Source organism: Oncorhynchus gorbuscha, linkage group LG09 (genome assembly GCF_021184085.1).
Source record: "Oncorhynchus gorbuscha isolate QuinsamMale2020 ecotype Even-year linkage group LG09, OgorEven_v1.0, whole genome shotgun sequence".
NCBI lineage: Eukaryota > Metazoa > Chordata > Actinopteri > Salmoniformes > Salmonidae > Oncorhynchus > Oncorhynchus gorbuscha.
In genome coordinates, this window is record NC_060181.1 from 75,489,699 (window position 1) to 75,513,634 (window position 23,936).

General features: G+C 44.8%; 1 protein-coding gene across 1 annotated transcript in view; it reads right to left on the reverse strand.

Moving 5' to 3' along the window:
- LOC124044072 (GRIP and coiled-coil domain-containing protein 2-like) overlaps positions 1–23,132 on the reverse strand; it is a 36,322-nt gene extending 13,190 nt beyond the window's left edge. Inside the window, exons 1-17 of the mRNA XM_046363465.1 lie at positions 22,944–23,132; positions 22,346–22,405; positions 21,666–21,750; positions 12,457–12,524; positions 12,222–12,326; positions 11,726–12,085; positions 11,437–11,594; positions 9,653–11,315; positions 9,415–9,475; positions 8,983–9,182; positions 5,083–5,202; positions 4,438–4,602; positions 4,037–4,141; positions 1,624–1,786; positions 1,084–1,184; positions 717–794; positions 263–400 (exon numbers count right to left, since the gene is read on the reverse strand). Coding sequence (XP_046219421.1) covers positions 263–400; positions 717–794; positions 1,084–1,184; positions 1,624–1,786; positions 4,037–4,141; positions 4,438–4,602; positions 5,083–5,202; positions 8,983–9,182; positions 9,415–9,475; positions 9,653–11,315; positions 11,437–11,594; positions 11,726–12,085; positions 12,222–12,326; positions 12,457–12,524; positions 21,666–21,750; positions 22,346–22,405; positions 22,944–22,949 — 3,636 coding nt within the window. The 5' untranslated portion in view covers positions 22,950–23,132. The remainder of the gene's footprint in view (positions 1–262; positions 401–716; positions 795–1,083; positions 1,185–1,623; positions 1,787–4,036; positions 4,142–4,437; positions 4,603–5,082; positions 5,203–8,982; positions 9,183–9,414; positions 9,476–9,652; positions 11,316–11,436; positions 11,595–11,725; positions 12,086–12,221; positions 12,327–12,456; positions 12,525–21,665; positions 21,751–22,345; positions 22,406–22,943) is intronic.
- Between the last annotated feature and the right edge of the window lie 804 nt (positions 23,133–23,936).

Below are 23,936 nucleotides of genomic sequence, written 5' to 3' on the forward strand. Positions count from 1 at the left end.
ATGAGCAATCCATAGCGACATTTCTACTGCCTGAGCTGAGAGAGGGGATGGAGAGAGAGAAAAAAAGAGAGGGAGAGAGGAAAGGAGAGGGAGTGCGAAGGAGAGGGAGAAGGAGAGAGAAGAGAGAGAAGGTGAGGGAGAAAGAGAGAGAGAGATGGGGTTTAAGGTAGAGGAACGGAGATGAGATATAAAGGGAGGCAGAGAGAGAAAATAAGATGAGAGAGGGAGGAGAGAACTGGATGATGATTGTGCGTGTACCTACTTTGGCAGTGTTAGCCTCCTGCTGTAGTGTGGTCAGTCTCTGTTGTAGGGAGCTGCTTGTTCTCTGCTGTTGTTCAGTCAGAGTCCTCAGCTGCTCCTGCAGTCTGTGGCGCTCCGCGGTCAGGTCACAGCACTGGATCTATACAAGAACACAAGAGCCACTGATAACTGATACAACACTTAGGGACAGATAACATTGTGACACAGTATGTACTCGTCCATTACCCCTTTCAGACAGAGGGCGTTTCATTGAAAGCACAGTCTTGTTGCAGGCTCAGATGTCTATTTGTATTTATTATAGATCCCCATTATATGCTGCCAAGGCAGCAGCTACTCTTCCTGGGGTACAGTAAAATTAAGGCAATTATATCATTTTAAAAACATTACAATACATTCACAATAGATTTCACAACACATTAAGTCTGTTTGAATGGGTTCAGGGTCTGCCATCTTACCTTGTTGTTCTCTAGTTGCTGTTGATGTGCCTCCAGCTCTCCATTCAGAGAGGCCAGCATCATCATCTGAATGGCTTCCTGCACACACACACACACACACACACACACACACACACACACACACACACACACACACACACACACACACACACACACACACACACACACACACACACACACACACACACACACACACACACACACTTAATACACTACTTACCTTCACAGCCACTACACATTCAAGGAAACCCCAACTCCAATGTATTACAGAACCCTGTAAACACTCATAAGACTAAAGTAGTGATGTAGGAAGAGGTCCACTGGAACCCTCTCTGTACTCCAGGTAACCAGGTCCCTTGGGTCTGACCTGTCTCTTGGCATCAGCCAGGTCTTTCTTGGTTTTCACCAGCAGCTGTTTCATCTTGGAGCTCTTATCCTCCACCTGGTTCAGCTGGGACTTCAGAACCTCTGGGAGAACACACAGAAACAGGATAGAAGAATGGATAACAGTGAAAAGGCCATTGTTATAATGAATGAAACATATTATAGAGACGTATACACTTTTTATTTGCAGTAAACATAGATTGTTAGGGGTTCCTTGAGTGGCACAGCGGTCTAAGGCACTGCATCGCAGTGCTAGAGGCGTCACTACAAACCCGGGTTCGATCCCAGGCTGTATCACAACCGGCCACGACCGGGATTCCCATAGGGTGGCGCACAATTGGCCCCCCGTCGTCTGGGTTAGGGGAGGGTTTGGCTGTCATTGTAAATAATAATTTGTTCTCAACTGACTTGCCTAGTTAAATAAAAAGGTTCAAAATGTTAAAAAAGATTTAGTGCTTTCGTTAGGAAAGTAAGTAAAAGTCTGTCAGTGGGGCAAATGGTAGGGATCAGTGTTTGTGGGTACCGATCTCCTGGTTGAGTGTGTCTTCTTTCTGTGTGTGTTTGTGTATCTGTGTTTTCAGCTCCTCCACACACACGTCCTTCTCTGACAGTTTGGTGTTGAGTTCTTTGACCAGGCGTTCATAGTCTGCCATCTCCATGTCCAACAACGAGCTCTGCTGGGCCTCCTGGAAGAATAACACACACAGTATTCACAACAGATCAATATAGATCAGGTATATCTCACTGGTCACCCCCAAAGCCAATTCCTCCTTTGGTCGTCTTTCCTTCCAGTTCTCTGCTGCACATGACTGGAACGAATTGCAAAAATCTCTGAAGCTGGAGACTCACATCTCCCTCACTAGCTTTAAGCACCAGCTGTCAGAGCAGCTTACAGATCACTGCACCTGTACATAGCCCATCTGTAAACAGCCCATCTATCTACCTACCTCATCCCCATACTGGTATTTATTTATTTATTTTGCTCCTTTGCACCCCAGTATCTCTACCTGCACATTCATCTTCTGCCGATCTACCATTCCAGTGTTTAATTGCTATATTGTAATTACTTCGCCACCATGGCCTATTTATTTCCTTATCTTACCTCATTGCACGTTTTATTTTATTTTGTTCTACTGTATTATTGACTGTATGTTTTGTTTATTCCATGTGTAACTCTGTGTTGTTGTATGTGTTGAATTGCTATGCTTTATCTTGGCCATGTCACAATTGCAAATGAGAACTTGTTCTCAACTAGCCTACCTGGTTAAATAAAGATGTTCTCAACTAGCCTACCTGGTTAAATAAAGATGTTCTCAACTCGCCTACCTGGTTAAATAAAGATGTTCTCAACTAGCCTACAAATAAAGATGTTCTAAATAAAGATGTTCTCAACTAGCCTACCTGGTTAAATAAAGATGTTCTCAACTAGCCTACCTGGTTAAATAAAGATGTTCTCAACTAGCCTACCTGGTTAAATAAAGATGTTCTCAACTAGCCTACCTGGTTAAATAAAGATGTTCTCAACTAGCCTACCTGGTTAAATAAAGATGTTCTCAACTAGTCTACCTGGTTAAATAAAGGTGTTCTCAACTAGCCTACCTGGTTAAATAAAGGTAAAATAAATATACACACTGTCTGCATGGTAACATATAAACACACAATCCCATTTCTACACATATCTTAGTATGAGTAATGGAACAGCAGCTTACAGTGCTTGAGGGTAAAATGTTACTTTGACATCCTGCTAGATTCTGAGTGTTGTTTTTTCGGACTAGAGGCAACACGACACACATTACAACATCACGGCACACATCGCGACACACATCGCGGCACACATCGCGACACACATCGCGACACACATCGACACACATCGCGACACACATCGCGACACACGTCGCGACACACATCGCGGCACACATCGCGGCACACGTCGCGCGCACACGTCGCGGCACACACATCGCGGCACACATCGCGGCACACATCGCGACACACATCGCGACACACATCGCGACACACATCGCGGCACACATCGCGGCACACATCGCGCACACATCGCGGCACACATCGGCACACATCACGGCACACATCACGGCACACATCACGGCACACATCACGGCACACATCACGGCACACATCACGACACATCGCGCACATCACACATCGCGACACACATCACGACACACATCACGACACACATCACGACACACATCACGACACACATCACGGCACACATCACGGCACACATCACACATCACGGCACACATCACGGCACACATCACACATCACACATCACGGCACACATCACACATCACGGCACACATCACACGGCACACATCACACATCACGACACACATCACACATCACGGCACACATCACACATCACGGCACACATCACGGCACACATCACGACACACCACGACACATCACGACACATCACATCACATCGCGGCACACATCGCGGCACACATCGCGGCACACATCACGACACATCACGGCACACATCACGACACAACATCACAGCATCACGACACACATCACGACATCACGACACACATCACGACACACATCACGGCACAACATCACAGCATCACGACACACATCACACATCACGACACACATCACACATCACGGCACACATCACAACACAACATCACAGCATCACGACACACATCACACACACATCACATCACAACACACATCACAACACACATCACAACACACATCACGGCACAACATCACGGCACAACATCACACACATCACGACACAACATCACAACAACATCACGACACAACATCACAACACAACATCACAACACAACATCACAACATCACGACACACAGCTCCCAGTGAAGGTTATAAGTAAGAGCTTTACCACCTCTTTATTTAAGTGGCCTTGCCATGTGTGTGTGTGTGTGTGTGTGTGGGTATTGTGTACCTTGCGTAGCTGCTCCAGCTCCTGTGTTGTCTGCTGAGACTGCTGCTTCTGTCTGCGGAGCTGAACTGTCAACTCCTCCACCTCCTTCTGCAACGACGACAGCTCCTGGAGACACAAAACACGGTTATATTTTTGGGTGACCAACAACTGATTCCAAATCCTATTTTCCCTAACCTTAAACATACCCCTTAAGTCTAAAATAGCCTTTTTAGAAGCGATGACTGGAAAAAATGTCCTCACTTCTCTGAATTTCTGTTACTTTACAATTCTTGTGAGGACTTCTGGTACTCAGAAGAATAGTAAAACGTGTACACACATTTAGGTAATTTAGCAGACGCTCTTATCCAGAGCGATTTACAATCAGTGCATTGAACAAAAATAGTTCTCACACACACACACACCTTTGTCTTCTGTCCCTTCAGTAGTCGCTCAGCCTGCAGGTCTCTGTTCAGGGTGTCTGTCTGTCTGTGTAGTTCTGCTGTCTGTCCTTCCATCTGTCTCACCGTATTCCTCAGAGTCTCCAATTCGGTCATCAGGTCCTCTCTCTCCGACCACAGCTGTTCATGCTGGACACAGAACACACACACAATCAAACTTCACTCATGAGTTCTTGGCAAACACTAGTCCCCTTGGCCATATAAATCAGCCAGCCAGGGATACACAACACTTCAACAATAACATCACACCAGGTAAACATATCTAACATAAAGACATCTCAGACACTGTTATGAGTTTCTCTGTCTGTATTGTCCCAGGGGAGCTCTCGGCTCACACAGCCAAGACCAGCATCTGTCTCAGTAGACTGACAACACCACAACAGCAGATGGAACCAGCCACTGGTTAATTTACACACACTCCGTTACTTCACAAGAAACAGACAATTAGGAAGAGAAAAATCTAATCATAAGAAGAGGAGGAATGAAAATAATGAACTAATGGACAGTTTGTATTTGGACCGAGGGGGAAATTGTCAGTTTGGTTGAGCACGCTGGATGACTTCTGAGCATGGTTTGTGTGTGAGACTGTAGTGTGTGTGTCTGTGTTACCTGTTGTACTGCGTTGTTTAGTCGTTTGGTCAGCTCGGAGATCTGTTTCTCAGCTTCCTCCACCGTCTCTCTCTCCTTATCCAGCTGCTCTGTCTGCCTGTCGTAGTCCAGCTGCAAGTTCTGTCACACACACACAGTATTAAACACATTCACTATTGAATAGGCATTGTGCAGCTTAATTAAGCAATAAGGCACGAGGTGGTGTGGTATGTTTTATGCACGACACAACACGGAGTGCCTAGATAAAGCCCTTAGCCGTGGTATATTGGCCATATACCACAAACACCCGAGGAGCCTTATTGCTATTATAAACTGGTTAACAACGTAATTAGAACATTAAAAATACATGTTCTCTCTATATATCGGGTCTGATATACCACGGCATGCAGCCAAATCAGCATTCAGGGCTCAAACCACCCACTTTATAATGCAGATTAACACCAGCGCATATGTCAAGCTGCCTGTTCTACAGCGACAGGGTATTCAAACTTCACATGCGCCGAACACAATAAGTGCAGACTTTACCCTGAAATGCTTACTTACAAGCCCTTAACCAACAGTGCAGTTCAAGAAGAGTTAAGAAACTATTTACCAGGTAGACTAAACTAAAAAATAATAATAAAAAGTAACACAAGAATAACGAGGCTATATACAGGGGGCACTGGTACTGAGTCAGTGTGTGGGGGTAAAGGCTAGTTGAGGTAATGTGTACATGTAGGTGGGGGTGGAGTGACTGTGCATAGGTAGCAAGCAGTGAGTAGCAGCAGTGTACAAAGGGGAGGGGGGGGGGGGGTCAACGCAAATTGTCCGGTGGCGACTTTATTAATTGTTCAGCAGTCTAATGGCTTGAGGGTAGAAACTGTTGAGGAGCCTTTTGTTCCTAGACTTGGCGCTCCGGTACCGCTTGCCGTGCGGTAGCAGAGACCAGTCTATAACATTTACATTTAAGTCATTTATAACTTGGGTGACTGGAGTCTCTGACAATTTTATGGGCTTTCCTCTGACACCGCCTAGTACATAGGTCCTGGACGGCAGGAAGTTTGGCCCCAGTGATGTACTGGGCTGTTCGCACTACTCTCTGTAGCACCTTACGGTCAGATGCCGAGCAGTTGCCATACTAGGCAGTAATGCAACTGGTCAGGAAACTCTCAATGGTGCAGCTGTAGAACCTTTTGAAGATCTGGGGACCCATGCCAAATCTCTTCGGTCTCCTGAGGGGGAAAAAGTTTTGTATTGCCCTCTTCGACTGTTTTGGTATGTTTGGACCATAATAGTTCATTGGTGATGTGGACACCAAGGAACTTGAAACTCTCGACCCGCTCAACTACAGCCCGGTCGATGTTAATAGGGGCCTGTTCGACCCGCCTTTTCCTGTAGTCCACGATCAGCTCCTTTGTCTTGCGCACATTGAGGGAGAGGTTGTTGTCCTGGCACCACACTGCCAGTTCTCTGACCTCCTCCTATAGGCCGTCTCATCGTTGTCAATGATCAGGCCTATCACTGTTGTGTTGTCAGCAAACTTAATGATGGTGTTGGAGTCATGTTTGGCCACACAGTCGTGGGTGAACAGGGAGTACAGGAGGGAACTAAGTACACACCCCTGAGGGGCCCCAGTGTTAAGGATCAGCGTGACAGACGTGTTGTTGCCTACACTTACCACGTGGGGGGCGGCCCATCAGGAAGTCCAGGATCCAGTTGCAGAGGGAGGTATTTAGTCTTGGAGTCCTTAACTTAGTGATGAGCTTTATGGGCACTATGTTGTTGAACGCTGAGCTGTAGTCAATGAACAGCATTCTCACGTAGGTGTTCCTTTTGTCCAGGTGAGAAAGGGCAGGGGGGAACGCGATTGAGATTGCGTCATCTGTGGATCTGTTGGGGCGGTATGCGAATTGGAGTGGGTCTAAGGAATCCGGGAGGATGCTGTTGATGTGAGAAATGACCAGCCTTTTAAAACACTTCATGGATACCGACGTGAGTGCCACAGGGCGGTAATCATTTAGGGGGGTTACCTTCGTTTTCTTGGGCACAAGGGCTATGGTGGTCTGCTTGAAACATGTAAGCATTACAGACTCGGTCAGAGAGAGGGTGAAGATGTCAGTGAAGACACTTGATAGTTGCTCAGCGCATGCTTTGAGTACACGTCCTGGTAATCCGTCTGGCCCAGCGGCTTTGTGAATGTTGACCTGTTTAAAGGTTTTTTGTTCACATTGGCTACTGAGAGCGTTATCACACAGCCATCCAGGACAGCTGGTGCTCTCGTGCATGCTTAAGTGTTGCTTGCCTCGAAGCGAGCATAAAAGGCATTTAGCTCATCTGGTCGGCTCGCGTCACTGGGCAGCTCGTGTCTGGGTTTCCCTTTGTAGTCCGTAATAGTTTTCAAGCCCTGCCACATCCGAAGAACGTCAGAGCCAGTGTAGTAGGATTCAATCTTGACACTTTGCTTGTTTGATGGTTCATCTGAGAGCATAGTGGCGTCTGGTTGGGATATGTATGTACAGTCACTGTGGACGACGTCGTCAATGGACTTATTGATGAAGCTGATGACTGAGGTGGTATACTCCTCAATGCCATTGGATGAATCCCGGAACATGTTTCAGTCTGTGCTAGTCCTGTAGTGTAGCATCCGCTGACCACTTCCGTATTGAGCAAGTTGCAGTACTTCCTGCTATAGTTTTTGCTTGTAAGCAGGAATCAGGAGGATATAATTATGGTCAGATTTGCCAAATGGAGGGCGGGGGAGAGCTTTGTATGCATCTCTGTGTGTGGAGTAAAGGTGGTCTAGGATTTTTTCTTCTCTGGTTGCACATGTGACATGCTGGTAAAAAAAAAAATGGTTTTACCAAATTAAGTTTACCTGCATTAAAGTCCCCGGCCACTAGGAGAGCCACTTCTGAGTGAGCATTTTCTTCTTTGCTTATGGCCTTACAGAGTTGGTTGAGAGCGGTCTTAGTGCCAGCTTCGTGGTAGTAAATAGACGGCTACGAATAATATAGATAAGAACTCTCTTGGTAGATAGTGTGGTCTACAGCTTATCATAAGGTACTCTACCTCAGGTGAGCAATACCTCGAGACTTCTTTAGTATTAGACATCGCGCACCAGCTGTTATTGACAAATAATTAATCTTACCAGAGGTAGCGTCTCTGTTCTGCCGGTGCATGGAAAATCCCGCTAGCTCTATATTGTCCGTATCATTGTTCAGCCACGTCTCGGTGAAACACAAGATGTTACAGTTTTTGTCCCGTTGGTAGGATAATCTTAATCGTAGGTCATCAATTTTATTTTCCAATGATTGCAAGTTAGCAAGAAGAACGGCTGCCAGTGGGAGTTTACTCGGTCGCCTACGGTTTCTCAGAAGGCTGCCCAATCTGCAGCCACTTTTCCTGCATCTTTAATTCACGCAAAAGGCAGGGACCTGGGCCCGATCTAGTGAAAGCAGGATATCCTTCTCGTTGGACTCGTTAAAGGAAAACGTTTCTTCCAGTCCGTGGTGAGTAAACGCTGTTCTGATGTCCAGAAGTTATTTTCGGTCATCCATTCAGGTCTAGAACAAAACTCCCATTAAACACAGCAGAGTGATTTGATCTCTAATGGCTTGCAGAGCCAATTCATAAAGACAACCGTCTGATCCCATTTAATGTGGCTGTTGTGCATTATACTAACTGAAACACAAACAGAAAGCTCTCTGCTGAACAGACACACTTAGCAGCTATGGCCAGAAAGCTAGAGCATTGGGGGAAAAGCCACTGTTATTTTCCTCATCATCTCTTCAAGTGTTTTTTTTTAATAAAACAGATTTGTACCACCGGCTAAATAAGCAATTCACTATTCTGTGTTGTTCATTCTGTATAAGGTAGAGATGTAGTGAGGGGTCTGGGCTAGGGGTCAGGGGTCAGTAGTACCTTGTATCCCTCTGCTCCATGGATGATGTCTTTCATTGAGCTGGTCACTCTCTCTCTCTCAGCCTTCAACACCTCTACTTCCTCCTTCAGTGACACAGCCTCTTTCCTGCTGGTGTCCAGCTCCTTCCTGGCTTTCACAGCCACCGCCTTGATCTTATTCATCCTCTCATCCTTCTCTTTGCTTTCCTTCTCCAGCAGGGCTGAGATGGAGGGATGAGACATCATCACCACACACAGATCATTGGAGGAATCAGTATCCCTCAATGATTGGCACTTTGTATCTGTCATTCTTAAATGAGCTTAATAAACATCTAGGAAGATCATCTCAAAACAAACAATAATTACATGTTTTGTATTGCTCATCTGTCATAGTATTATTACACAGAGTTTTCTGTTCTGTTCTACATTGGACAGTAGTAATTAGGAACATACCGATTTTCTCAGTGAACTCATTGGCTGTGTTCTCCTCTGAGACAGGAGACGGGGCTGAAGACTGGTGTGGGGAAAGAGAGAGGGAAAAGTCAATCTGTAGAACTAATGAAAAATACCACAGCAGTCACTTTGACAAACCATGGCTTAGGAAAAACCGGTGGGCAAAAAATCAATCCCTTTATGTCCTTTAGATGGTGTGTAGATGTTTTGAAGGAAAGCAGCCAGAAGAAGTACTTACCAGTAAGCCAGCCATCTCACTTCTCAGCTGAGATATCACTGTGTCCTTCTCTGTTAGCTGCTGTTGTAGCCCTCTCCTCTCCTTCTCCGCCTGTTCTTCCTCCTCCTCTCTTCCCTCCTTTTCCTCCCTCTCTCTGTCTGCCAGTGTCTCTGTAGCCTGGCTGACCTGTGTCAGTAGTTCTTGGTTCTCTGTTCTCATCTTCTCATTGGCCAGTTTCATCTCCCTTAGGTCTTTCTGTAGAGCTTCAGTATCTCCTACCACCTCCCCCAGATTACTCTTCAGCAGGCTCCTCTCCTTCTCCAGCTCCTCTATACGAGCCTGCAGCTCCTCCACCTCCTCCCCTGGGTTCCCCTGCACATTCTTAGAACTCTCCCTCTGCGCCACCTCTAGATTACTCTTCAGCAGGCTCCTCTCCTTCTCTAACTCCTCTATACGAGCCTGTAGCTCAGCCACCTCCTCTCTCTGGCCTTGACTCTCCTCCACCTCCCTCTCTCTTTCCTCCCACAGCCTCATCACCTCCATCTCTCTGTCCTGCAGTGCTGACAGTGTTCTGTCTCTCTCTGTGCTCACCACATTGACTGTTTCCTCTAACTCCTGAACAGCACTCTCCTTCATCTGTAGCTGAGAGAGGATCTCCCCGTTCTGCTTGCTCAGATCCTCCACTGAAGCCCTTAGCTCTACAGCTAACACTGTCTGCACCTCAAGAGATGCCTTTAGCTCAGAGGCTAATATTGTCTGCGCCTCTACTGAATCCTTTAGCTTGAGGGCTAACGCAGTCTTCTCCTCCATAGACGTCTGCAGCTGCTCCTTCATCCCCTCGGCTGCCTGTGTCTGCTTTAGGAAGCTCTCCAGCCTCTTCTCCAGGCCCTGGACCTTTTCCAACAGGTTGTCTCTGTCTTCATCGAACCCTTTTACCCTCTCCACCAGACCATCTCGCTCCTCTGTAAGCCTTCTGACGCTCTCCTGTAGCTCCTGGACTGCAGAAGCCGCCTGTTCCTTCATAACTTCATACTGTCTGGTGAAGTCCCCGGTTCCCTGACCTAGCTCAGTCTCCAGGCCGCTCAGGATGTCTCTGGTGTGTTCGTACTCAGCCACCGCCTGGCTCCTGTCTAGGGACTCACACTGGGATCTCAGTTCCTGAGCCTGACCCTGCTGTAGGATCAGGCTCTGGTGGGCTGCACCAGGGACAGGGCAGGACAGGCTCTGTCTGGGGCTGGAGGGGCTAGCAGGACTGGCAGGTAGGCCGTCCACTGAATCTCTCAGTGGGCCGCTCTGCTGGAGCTGAGTGAAAGCTTGAGCCTCCTGAAGGTCACGGTTCGGGGTTTCCAGGCTCAGCAGATCACGGTTAGGGGTCGCAACCTCCCGGGTCATCAGCAACTCTTCGATTTTAAACTGTAGTTCCTCCTTCTCTGTATGAAACTCCTCCCTCACCCTCTCAAGCTCCGCCTCCAGTTCAGTCTTCACATTCCTCAGGAAGGTCAGCTCGTCTTGCAGCATGGTATTCTGGGATTGCTGGTCCTCCAGGGCAGATCGTAGCCGTCCGCTCTCTGTCTCTCCATCACTGGCATCAATCAGACTTAAACCAGTCAGCTCCAACATCCCGGCTATTCCTGAGCTGCGGCCGCTAGGCTCCACCTCATCTTCCTGCACATCCTGCAGGAAGCTGTCATAACAAGAGGTAGAAGATTGGATTAATAAAGCACTTTTTCTATCTGCTCAAAGCATTTTACTGTACATTGTATGACTTAGCTCGTCCATCACCAATGTGTAGCACTAGGCCCCACCTGTCTTTGAGAACCAGCTGCTCACTGAGCTCCTCTTGGAGGAGTAGCAGTCTCTCTTTCTCCATCTCAAAGTCCTCTTCCAGAGCTCTCAGCTCCTCTTCATGTTGCACACTATGCTGAGCCAACTCCTCTCTCAGGTTCTGTACTTCCTGCTGGGCCTGAAAGGAAAATACACACACACACACTTTATTGCAACACTTAAAGCAGGTGGTCTTCATCAACTATCAGCTTAAAACAGTGTAAAGGTTTTTCTTTTGTGACATTTTTTATACACAAATTTTTAACTAACCTCTGTCAGCGCCCTCTGGTGGTCTTCTTGCAGCGCTGAAGCCACCTGGGCGCTTCGCTCCAAGGCTGCAGCTAGCTCTGTCTGCAGACTCAGGATCTGTGACTCCAGGCTGCAGCTAACGGCTTCTACACTCTGGTTTGTGTGTTCCCTTTCTCTCTGCTTTTCTTTCTCTCTTTCACTCTCTTTCTCTCTGTCATTCTCTTCTTTCTTCCTCAGAAGCCTCTGGAAGAATTCAACTTCTTCTTTGTGTTTGGCTTGGGATGAGTCTAAGCTCTTCTCCAAGGCTGCAATTTTCTTCTGGTGGTCTTCCTTGGCCTGGTCCAACTCTCCCAGCAGGGTGGCCAGTTTCCCTACTGCATCCTGGTCATATTCAACAGAAAACAAAGTTGGACTGGACTGGAACAAAAGGCTAAACACCCTGTAGTTATCAAGGTCCAGGGTAGGTGACTACTGGTCTGGCCTACACAGACAGATGACATGGTCTACTATAGTTCACCTGTTCCCGGTGCTTGACCTTCTCATTCTCCTTCCGCAGCAACACCACACTCTGCTGGGTCTCAGCCTTTTCCAGCAACAAGGCACTCATCCTCTCAGTCAGTTCCTAGTAGAACAGAATGGAAAACACATTACTGACAATCACTCATGAATAAAATAGAAATTAACAGAACACCTTTGCACTTCAGCAGTATGAGATTATACATTTTCTCATGTAAGATTTTAAGACCACAAACCTGTATGATGGAGTCACCTGAATTGCCTTTTGGCTGAGACTTAAGAGTATCAACCTCCTTTTCCAAAACTGTAAAAAAAAAAATTTAAAAAAAAGAGAAACCGAAAGGGCAACAATTATTAAAAAAGGAAATCCAACCAGCTACTGTATTAATATTATCAACGATCACAACATTGAATGGTAAACCTTGAATAGATGGCAGCATTCGCACAAAACTGAAAGCGCAAACCACCGCATTTACCCAGGTGACTGGTGACTGGGAAAATGGTTGAATGCTAACAATGTATTTATTCCCTCCATAAGGCAATCAAACAGGCAAAATGTCAGTACAGAGAGAAAGTGGAGTCGCAATTCAACGGCTCAGACACGAGACATACAGTGGGGCAAAAAAAGTATTTAGTCAGCCACCAATTGTGCAAGTTCTCCCACTTAAAAAGATGAGGCCTGTAATTTCATCATGAGTGCTTGTTTGTAGGTGACCAAATACTTATTTTCCACCATAATTTGCAAATAAATTCATTAAAAATCCTACAATGTGATTTTCTTTTTTCTTTTTTCATTTTGTCTGTCATACAGTTCCTTGCGAAAGTATTCGGCCCCCTTGAACTTTGCGACCTTTTGCCACATTTCAGGCTTCAAACATAAAGATATAAAACTGTATTTTTTGTGGGACACAATCATGAAGTGGAACGACATTTATTGGATATTTCAAACTTTTTTAACAAATCAAAAACTGAAAAATTGGGCGTGCAAAATTATTTAGCCCCTTTACTTTCAGTGCAGCAAACTCTTTCCAGAAGTTAAGTGAGGATCTCTGAATGATCCAATGTTGACCTAAATGACTAATGATGATAAATACAATCCACGTGTGCGTAATCAAGTCTCCGTATAAATGCACCTGCACTGTGATGGTCTCAGAGGTCCGTTAAAAGCGAAGAGAGCATCATGAAGAACAAGGAACACACCAGGCAGGTCCAAGATACTGTTGTGAAGAAGTTTAAAGCCGGATTTGGATACAAAAAGATTTCCCAAGCTTTAAATATCCCAAGGAGCACTGTGCAAGCGATAATATTGAAATGGAAGGAGTATCAGACCACTGCAAATCTACCAAGACCTGGCCGTCCCTCTAAACTTTCAGCTCATACAAGGAGAAGACTGATCAGAGATGCAGCCAAGAGGCCCATGATCACTCTGGATGAACTGCAGAGATCTACAGCTGAGGTGAGAGACTCTGTCCATAGGACAACAATCAGTCGTATATGGCACAAATCTGGCCTTTATGGAAGAGTGGCAAGAAGAAAGCCATTTCTTAAAGACATCCATAAAAAGTGTTGTTTAAAGTTTGCCACAAGCCACCTGGGAGACACACCAAACATGTGGAAGAAGGTGCTCTGGTCAGATGAAACCAAAATTTAACTTTTTGGCAACAATGCAAAACGTTATGTTTGGCGTAAAAGCAACACACCATCCCCACTGTTAAACATGGTGGCGGCTGCATCATGGTTTGGGCCTGCTTTTCTTCAGCAGGGTCAGGGAAGATGGTTAAAATTGATGGGAAGATGGATGGAGCCAAATACAGGACCATTCTGGAAGAAAACCTGATGGAGTCTGCAAAAGACCTGAGACTGGGACGGAGCTTTGTCTTCCAACAAGACAATGATCTAAAACATAAAGCAAAATCTACAATGGAATGGTTCAAAAATAAACATATCCAGGTGTTAGAATGGCCAAGTCAAAGTCCAGACCTGAATCCATTCGAGAATCTGTGGAAACTGAAAACTGCTGTTCACAAATGCTCTCCATCCAACCTCACTGAGCTCGAGCTGTTTTGCAAGGAGGAATGGGATAAAATTTCAGTCTCTCGATGTGCAAAACTGATAGAGACATACACCAAGCGACTTACAGCTGTAATCGCAGCAAAAGGTGGCGCTACAAAGTATTAACTTAAGGGGGCTGAATAATTTTGCACGCCCAATTTTTCAGTTTTTGATTTGTTAAAAAAGTTTGAAATATCCAATAAATGTCGTTCCACTTCATGATTGTGTCCCACTTGTTGTTGATTCTTCACAAAAAAATACAGTTTTATATGTTTGAAGCCTGAAATGTGGCAAAAGGTCGCAAAGTTCAAGGGGGCCGAACACTTTCGCAAGGCACTGTAGTTGAAGTGTACCTATGATGAAAATTACAGGCTTCTCTCATCTTTTTAAGTGGGACTTGCACAATTGGTGGCTGACTAAATACTTTTTTTGCCCCACTGTATGTGGCAGGGTCTACAATCACGGACTACAAAGGGAAAACCAGCTGCGTCGTGGACACCAACGTCTTTCTGCCAGACAAGCTAAACACCTTCTTCGCCTGTTTTGAGGACAACACAGTGCCCCCGACGCGGCATGCCTCCAAGGACTGTGGGCTCTCGTTCTCCGTGGCCGATGTGAGTAAGAAATGTAAGCATGCACTAGCCCAGCAGACATCCCTAGCCACGTCCTCAGAGCATGTGCAGACCAGCTGGCGGAAGTGTTTTTACAACTGTCCCCACTTGTTTCAGGATGTCCACAACTGTTCCTTTACCCAAGAAAGCAAAGGTTACTGAACTAAAAGACTATCGCCCCGTAACACTCACTTCTGTCATCACCCCCCCAACCCCTCTTTTACGCTGCTGCTACTCTCTGTTTATCATATATGCATAGTCACTTTAACTATACATTCATGTACATACTACCTCAATTGGGCCGGCCAACCAGTGCTCCCGCACATTGGCTAACTGGGCTATCTGCATTGTGTCCCACCATCCCCTCTTGTACACTACTGCTACTCTCTGTTCATCATATATGCATAGTCACTTTAACCATATCTACATGTACATACTACCTCAATCAGTCTGACAAACCGGTGTCTATGTAGCCTCGCTACTTTTATAGCCTCGCTACTGTATATAGCCTGTCTTCTTACTGTTGTTTTATTTCTTTACCTACCTACCTATTGTTCACCTAATACCTTTTTTTGCACTATTGGTTAGAGTCTAAGTAAGAATTTCACTTCGGCACACGTGACAAATAAACTTTGGTTTGAAGTGCTTTGGGAGGCTAGTTAAGGATCATATCACCTCCACCTTACCTGACACCCAAGATCCACTTTCATTTGCTTACCACCCCAATAGATCCACAGGCGATGCAATCGCCATCGTACTGCCCTATCCCATCTGAGGAATACCTACTTCAGAATGCTGTTCATTGACTATAGCTCAGCATTCAACACCATAGTACCCATTAAGCTTGGGGCACTGGGTCTGAACCCCGCCCTGTGCAACTGGGTCCTGGACTTCCTGACGGGCCATCCCCAGGTGGTGAAGGTAGGAAACAATACCTCCACTTCACCGATCCTCAACACAGGGGCCAAGCACACCAACTCAATCATCCAGTTTGCAGACAACAACAGTAGTAGGCCTGATTACCAACAATGAGGAGACAGCCTACAGGGAGGAGGTGAGGGCCCTGGCAGAGTCTTGCCAGGAAAATAAACTCTCCCTCAACAAAACGAAGTGGACTTCAGGAAACAGCAGAGGGAGGAGCAGGCCCCCATCCACATCAAAGGGACCGCAGTAGAGAAGGTGGAAAGCTTCAAGTTCCTGGTCGTACACGTCACTGACGATCTGAAATGGTCTACCCACCCAGACAGTGTGGTGAAGAAGGCGCAACAGCGCCTCTTCAACCTCAGAAGGCTGAAGAAATTTGGCTTGGCACCTAAGACCCTCAGAAACTTTCACAGATGCACAATTGAGAGCATCCGGTCAGGCTGTATCACCGCCAGGTACAGCAACTTCCACGCCCGCAACCGCAGGGCTCTCCAGAGGTTGGTACGGTCTGCACAACGCATCATTGGGGTCACACTGCCTGCCCTCCAGGACACCTACAGCACCCGATGTCACAGGAAGGCCAAAAAGATCATCAAGGACATCAACCACAGCCCGTTCACCCCACTATCATCCAGAAGGCGAAGTCAGTATAGGTGCATCAAAGCTCAGACAGAGAGACTGAAAAACCTATTAAAGGCTATCAGACTGTTAAATAGCCATCACTAGCCAGCTACCACCCGGTTACTCAAACCCGCACCTCAGAGGCTGCTGCGCTATATACAGTACCAGTCAAAAGTTTGGACACACCTACTCATTCAAGGGTTTTTCTTTATTTTTACTATTTTCTACATTGTAGAATAAAGACATCCAAACTATGAAATAACACATATGGGATAATGTAGTAACCAACAACAACAAAAAGTGTTAAACCAATAAAAAATGTATTTAAAAATGTCAGATTCTTCAAAGTAGCCACCCTTTGCCTTGATGACAGCTTTGCACACGCTTGGCATTCTCTCAACCAGCTTCACCTGGAATGCTTTTCCAAAAGTCTTGAAGGAGTTCCAACATATGCTGAGCCCTTGTTGGCTGCTTTTCCTTCACTCTGCGGTCCAACTCATCCCAAACCATCTCAATTGGGTTGAGGTCAGGTGGTTGTGCAGGCCAAGTCATCTGATGCAGCACTGATGCAGAATTCTAAATAAATCAGACAGCGTCACCAGCAAAGCACCCCACACCATCACACCTCCTCCTCCATGTTTCACGGTGGGAATCACACATGCGGAGATCATCCCTTCACCTACTCCGCATCTCAGAAAAGACACGGCGGTTAGAACCAAAAATCTCACATTTGGACTCGTAAGAACAAAGGACAGATTTCCACCGGTCTAATGTCCAATGCTCGTGTTTCTTGGCCAAAGCAAGTTACTGGTGTCCTTTAGTAGTGGTTTCTTTGCAGCAATTCGACCATTAAGGCATGATTCACGCAGTCTCCACTGAACAGTTGATGTTTAGATGTGTCTGTTACTTGAACTCTGTGAAGCATTTATTTGGGTTGCAATGTGTGGTGCTAACTCTAATGAACTTATCCTCTGCAGCACAAGTAACTCTGGGTCTTCCTTTCCTATGGCGGTCCTCATGAGAGCCAGTTTCATCATAGCGCTTGCTGGATTTTCAAAGTTCTTGACATTTTCCATATTGACTGACCTTTGTCTTAAAGTAATGATGGACTGTTGTTTCTCTTTGCTTATTTGAACTATCCTTGCCATAATATGGACATGGTTTTTTTGGACCAAATATGGCTCTCTTCTGCATACCACCCGTACCATGTCACAGTGTGCAAAGCTGTCCAAGACAAAGGGTGGCTACTTTGAAAAATCTAGTATGTAAACATTATTAAAGTGATTATTGTTCCATTATTAAAATGGCCGGTGATTCCATATCTATGTACAGCACCAGGTTTAAAAAAACAAAACTATTTTCTACATTGTAGAATAGTAGTGAAGACAACGAAACCATGACATAACACATGGAATCATGTTGTAACCAAAAAGGTGTTAAATTAATCTAAATATGTTTTATATGTACAGTTGACTTTGGAAGTTTACATACACTTAGGTTGGAGTCATTAAAACTTGTTTTTCAACCACTCCACAAATTTTTTGTTAACAAACTATAGTTTTGGCAAGTCGGTTAGCACATCTACTTTGTGCATGACACAAGTTAATTTCCAACAATTGTTTACAGAAAGATTACTTCACTTATAATTCACTGTATCACAAATCCAGTGGGTCAGAAGTTTACATACACTAAGTTGACTGTGCCTTTAAACAGCTTGGAAAATTCTAGAAAATTATGTCATGGCTTTACAAGCTTCTGATAGGCTAATTGACATAATTTGAGTCAAGTGGAGGTGTACCTGTGGATGTATTTCAAGGCCTACCTTCAAACTCAGTGCCTCTTTACTTGACATCATGGGAAAATCAAAAGAAATCAGCCAAGACCTCAGAAAAAATATTGTAGACCTCCACAAGTCTGGTTATCCTTGGGAGTAATTTCCAAACACCTGAAGGTACCATGTTCATCTGTAGAAACAATAATCTGCAAGTATAAACACCATGGGACCACGCAGCCGTCATACTGCTCAGGAAGGAGACGCGTTCTGTCTCCTAGAGATGAACGTGCTTTGGTGCAAAAAGTGCAAATCAATCCCAAAACAACAGCAAAGGACCTTCTGAAGATGCTGGCGAAAACAGGTACAAAAGTATCTACATCCACAGTAAAACGAGTCCTACATCGACATAACCTGAAAGGCCGCTCAGCAAGGAAGAGCCAGCGCTCCAAAACCACCATAAAAAAATCCATACTACGGCTTGCAACTGCATATGGGGACAAAGATCATACTTTTTGAAGAAATGTCTTCTGGTCGGATGAAACAAAAATAGAACCGTTTGGCCATAATGACCATTGTTATATTTGGAGGAAAAAGGGGGAGGCTTGCAGGCTGACGAACCCCATCCCGACCGTGAAGCACGGGGGTGACAGCATCATGTTGTCGGGGTGCTGCTTTGCTGCAGGAGGGACTGGTGCACTTCACAAAATAGATGGCGTCATAAAAAAGGAAAATTAGGTGGATATATTGAAGCAACATCTCAAGACATCAGTCAGGAAGTGAAAGCTTGGTCGCAAATGGGTCTTCCAAATGGATCATGACCCCAAGCATACTTCCAAAGTTCTGGCAAAATGGCTTAAGGACAACAAAGTCAAGGTATTGGAGTGGCCATCACAAAGCCCTGACCTCAATCCTATAGAACATTTGTGGGCAGAACTGAAAAAGTGTGTGTGAGTAAGGAGGCCTATAAACCTGACTCAGTTACATTAGCTCTGTTGGGTGAATTTTGGCCCATTCCTCCTAACTTAATGTGGGAAGCTTGTAGAAGGCTACCCAAAACATTTGACAATTTAAAGACAATGCTACCAAATACTAATTGAGTGTATGCAAACTTCTGACCCACTGGGAATGTGATGAAAGAAATAAAATCTGAAATAAATAATTCTCAACTATTATTCTGACATTTCATTCTTAAAAGGAAGTGGTGATCCTAACTGACCTAAGACAGGGAATTTTTACAAGGATTACATGTCGGGAATTGTGAAAAACTGAGTTTAAATGTATTTGGCTAAGGTGTATGTAAACTTCCGACCCCACCATACCCGTCTGCACATTATGCCCTGAATCTATTCTACCATGCCCAGAAATCTACTCCTTTTATTCTTTGTCCCCAACGCTCGAGGCGGCCAGCTCTGATAGCCTTTAGCCGTACCTTCATCCTACTCCTCCTCTGTTCCTCGAGTGATATGGAGGTAAACCCAGGCCCTGTGTGTCCCCAGGCACCCTCATTTGCTGACTTCTGTGATCCAAAAAACCTTGGTTTCATGCATGTCAACATCAGAAGCCTCCTCCCTAAGTTTGTTTTACTCACTGCTTTAGCACACTCCGCCAGCCCTGATGTCCTTGCCGTGTCTGAATCCTGGCTTAGGAAGGTCACCAACAATTTTGAGATTGGGTGCATCTCAGCCACGCTCAAAACATATAACCGCCATCGATAAAAGACAGTACTGTGCAGCCGTCTTCATCGACCTGGCCAAGGCTTTCGACACTGTCAATCACCACATTCTTATCGGGCAGAGTCAATAGCCTTGGTTTTTCTAATGACTGCCTCGCCTGGTTCACCAACTACTTTGCAGACAGAGTTCAGCGTGGGCATGTTGTCCGGTCCTCTGGCAGTCTCTATGGGGGTACCACAGGGTTCAATTCTCGAGCCGACTCTTTTCTCTGTATATATCAATGATGTCGCTCTTGCTGCGGGCAATTCCCTGATCCACCTCTACGCAGACGACACCATTCTGTATACTTCTAGCCCTTCCTTGGACCCTGTGCTAACTAACCTCCAAACGAGCTTCAATGCCTTACAACACTCCTTCCGTGGCCTCCAACTGCTCTTAAATGCTAGGAAAACCAAATGCATGCTTATCAATCGTTCGCTGCCCGCACCCGCCCGCCCGACTAGCATCACCACCCTCGACGGTTCCGACCTAGAATATGTGGACAACTATAAATACCTAGGTGTCTGGCTAGACTGTAAACTCTCCTTCCAGACTCATTAAACATCTCCAATCCAAAATCCAATCTAGAATCTGCTTTCTATTTCGCAAAAAGCCTCCTTCACTCACGCCGCCAAACTTAACCTAGTAAAACTGACTATCCTACCGATCCTCGACGATGTCATCTACAAAATAGCTTCCAACACTCTACTCAGCAAACTGGATGCAGTCTATCACAGTGCCATCTGTTTTGTTACCAATTCACCTTATACCACCCACCACTGCGACCTGTATGCTCCAGTCGGCTGGCCCTCGCTACATATTCATTGCCAGACCCACTGGCTCCAGGTCATCTATAAGTCTTTGCTAGGTAAAGCTCCACCTTATCTCAGTTCACTGGTCACGATAACAACACCCACCTGTAGCACACGTTCCAGCAGATATATCTCACTGATCATCTCCAAAGCCAACACCTCATTTGGCAGCATTACGTTCCAGTTCTCTGCTGCCAGTGACTGGAACGAATTGCAAAAATCACTGAAGTTGGAGACTTATTTCCCTCACCAACTTTAAACATCAACTATCTGAGCAGCTAACCGATCGCTGCAGCTGTACATAAATTGGGTGTGCTATTTACAGATAGTCTATCTACCTCATCTCCATATTGTTTTTAGTTTATTTACTTTTCTGCTCTTTTGCACACCAGTATCTCTACTTGCAGATCATCATCTGCTCATTTATCGCTCCAGTGTTAATCTGCTAAATTGTAATTATTCGCTCCTATGGCCTATTATTGCCTACCTCCTCATGCCTTTTGCACACACTGTATATAGACTTTTTCTACTGTGTCATTGACTTGTTTATTGTTTTATTGGCATGTGTAACTCTGTGTTGTTGTCTGTGTCACACTGCTTTGTTTTATCTTTGCCAGGTCGCAGTTGCAAATGAGAACTAGCCTACCTAGTTAAATAAAGGTGAAATAAAAAATGTTAAACTGTATATACTGTACTCTATTCTACTGTATTTTAGTCAATGCCACTCCGACATTGCTCATCCTAATATTTATATATTTCTTCATTCCATTCTTTTACTTTTAGATTTGTCTATAGTCGTGAATTGTTAGATGCTACTGCACTGTTGGAGCTAGGAACACAAGCATTTTGCTACACCTGCAATAACATCTGCTAATTATGTCCATGTGATTAATAAAATGTGATTTGATTTAAACAATGTATGACAGATGCATCATGTACCTGCACATTTGGACTTCATCTTCTGTATGGCAGCCATCTGCTTCTTGGCAAACTTGATGAGGTCATCTTTGGACAACGTGTCCAACTTCAAAGAGGTACCAGTAAGACAAAGAGGTAATAGTATGACAGAGGTACCAGTAAGACAAAGAGGTAATAGTAAGACAGAGGTACCAGTAAGACAAAGAGGTAATAGTAAGACAGAGGTACCAGTAAGACAAAGAGGTAATAGTAAGACAGAGGTACCAGTAAGACAGAGGTACCAGTAAGACAAAGAGGTACCAGTAAGACAAAGAGGTAATAGTAAGACAGAGGTACCAGTAAGACAAAGAGGTAATAGTAAGACAGAGGTACCAGTAAGACAAAGAGGTACCAGTAAGACAAAGAGGTAATAGTAAGAGAGGGGTACCAGTAAGACAAAGAGGTAATAGTAAGACAGAGGTACCAGTAAGACAAAGAGGTAATAGTAAGACAGAGGTACCAGTAAGACAAAGAGGTAATAGTAAGACAGAGGTACCAGTAAGACAAAGAGGTACCAGTAAGACAAAGAGGTACCAGTAAGACAAAGAGTAAGACAAAGAGGTACCAGTAAGACAAAGAGGTACCAGTAAGACAAAGAGGTAATAGTAAGACAAAGAGGTAACACATAGAAAGTAAGACATATAAAGCATTATGTGCTGCACCTTTGACTTAGCGGCAGCACCTGGAGGAGGTGAGGTCACAGACTCTGGACTGGTGTCCTGCTGTTGTAGAGAAAAAAATATGACATAAAACAGGATACAGGTATGACACATACACACCATACAACTGCCAACTAACTGAATGATCTACATATCACATTTGATCATACATTACTAGCTACTCATTATTATTTTCTAGATCAGTCAGTCAGCTATAATTGAACTACAATGCATCACTGATTTGACACGGCTCTCGAACAATGCCCCACCTTTCCAGCACGAGTAGGTATCACGTAACTAAACTAATCTAACGTTAGCTAGATTTCTTTGCCTGGTGATATGGAAGCATGTGAATACTTCTGGATAAGGAAACAACTAGCTAGTTGTCCATGGCTAACGTTACAGTACCTTAATAGCTAGCTAACTACACCAGTAACATTGGTAATATGTATGAGAACTAAAAAGTATTGTTAGCAGCTCATTAGGCAGTAGTATCGCATATAGTTTATTACAATGGCGATTAAGTTCTCATCTCCAGTGTTACCTATGCCAGCTAGCCAAACATGCTACAAATACTTCCTTGTCGTTGGACCAAACTTACCTCCATCTTGATCGACCCAATTTAAGTACCCAATCGTTAACGAAATCGGTAATCTGTGTAACTGAATATCTGATATGAGTTCTTATATTGCACGGTTACTGTGCGATTTGAAAACGAAAGGATTTCAATATTTTGGTGCTGTCTAATGCTGAGCTTCAGGTCATTTCCGCTTCAACCAACGTCCGTACGTACATACGTCACAACGAACGTAGGTCAGATCTTCTTCATCGATGGTATATTGGCGATCACACAATTTAATGTGCATCCCGCCACCTACTATGCAGGATGGAAACAGGATTCCCCAAAAAACGAAATAAACTACCAAAAAACGACCCCAAAATCGATAAATAAAATAAGCTAAATCAAACAACTTTTCTGTAAAAATATGTAGGGCGGGTCTTCCGGGCCAGTACCCTTTGCATGTCTTCAGGTGTAGAATCCTTGAGTCCCAAAAACATTTCTGCAGCAGCCAGAGCTAGTGCTGCACAGTTTTTAAAAGTGGCATTTCTTCATTCACCGAGCGGGTCAATAACCGGGCACCACCACACCAGGAATTCTCTTCAGGTATTCAACCTGAACATCTGTCGTCACCCCTGAGATGGGTGCTCTACTCCAAAGTTCAAAACACAAAACTACTGTTGTCTGGATTCTTTTGAGGCCCACTGCAACCTTCCTCTCTTCTTCAGAAATACAATTAATCAAAATAAGACCATTACTGGTTGCTCGACAGAAAATACTTCACCATTTTTGACACCTCAAATGGGTTTCCCACTTATGCATCTTTCCTCAACAAATGCATCCACTCCAATTTCAGACAATGTCCTTTTTGTTCCAGTTTTTGATACTACTGTTGTCCATTCAGAACATTAGTCTTCTCCAAATTCACCAAATAGTAAAAAGTGCAGAATTGAGTTAGTTTCAAAGTAACATTAGTTAATTATACCCTGTAATAGCCATTTCCAGGTGAACAAAATAGAAGAGCAGTCGCAGATA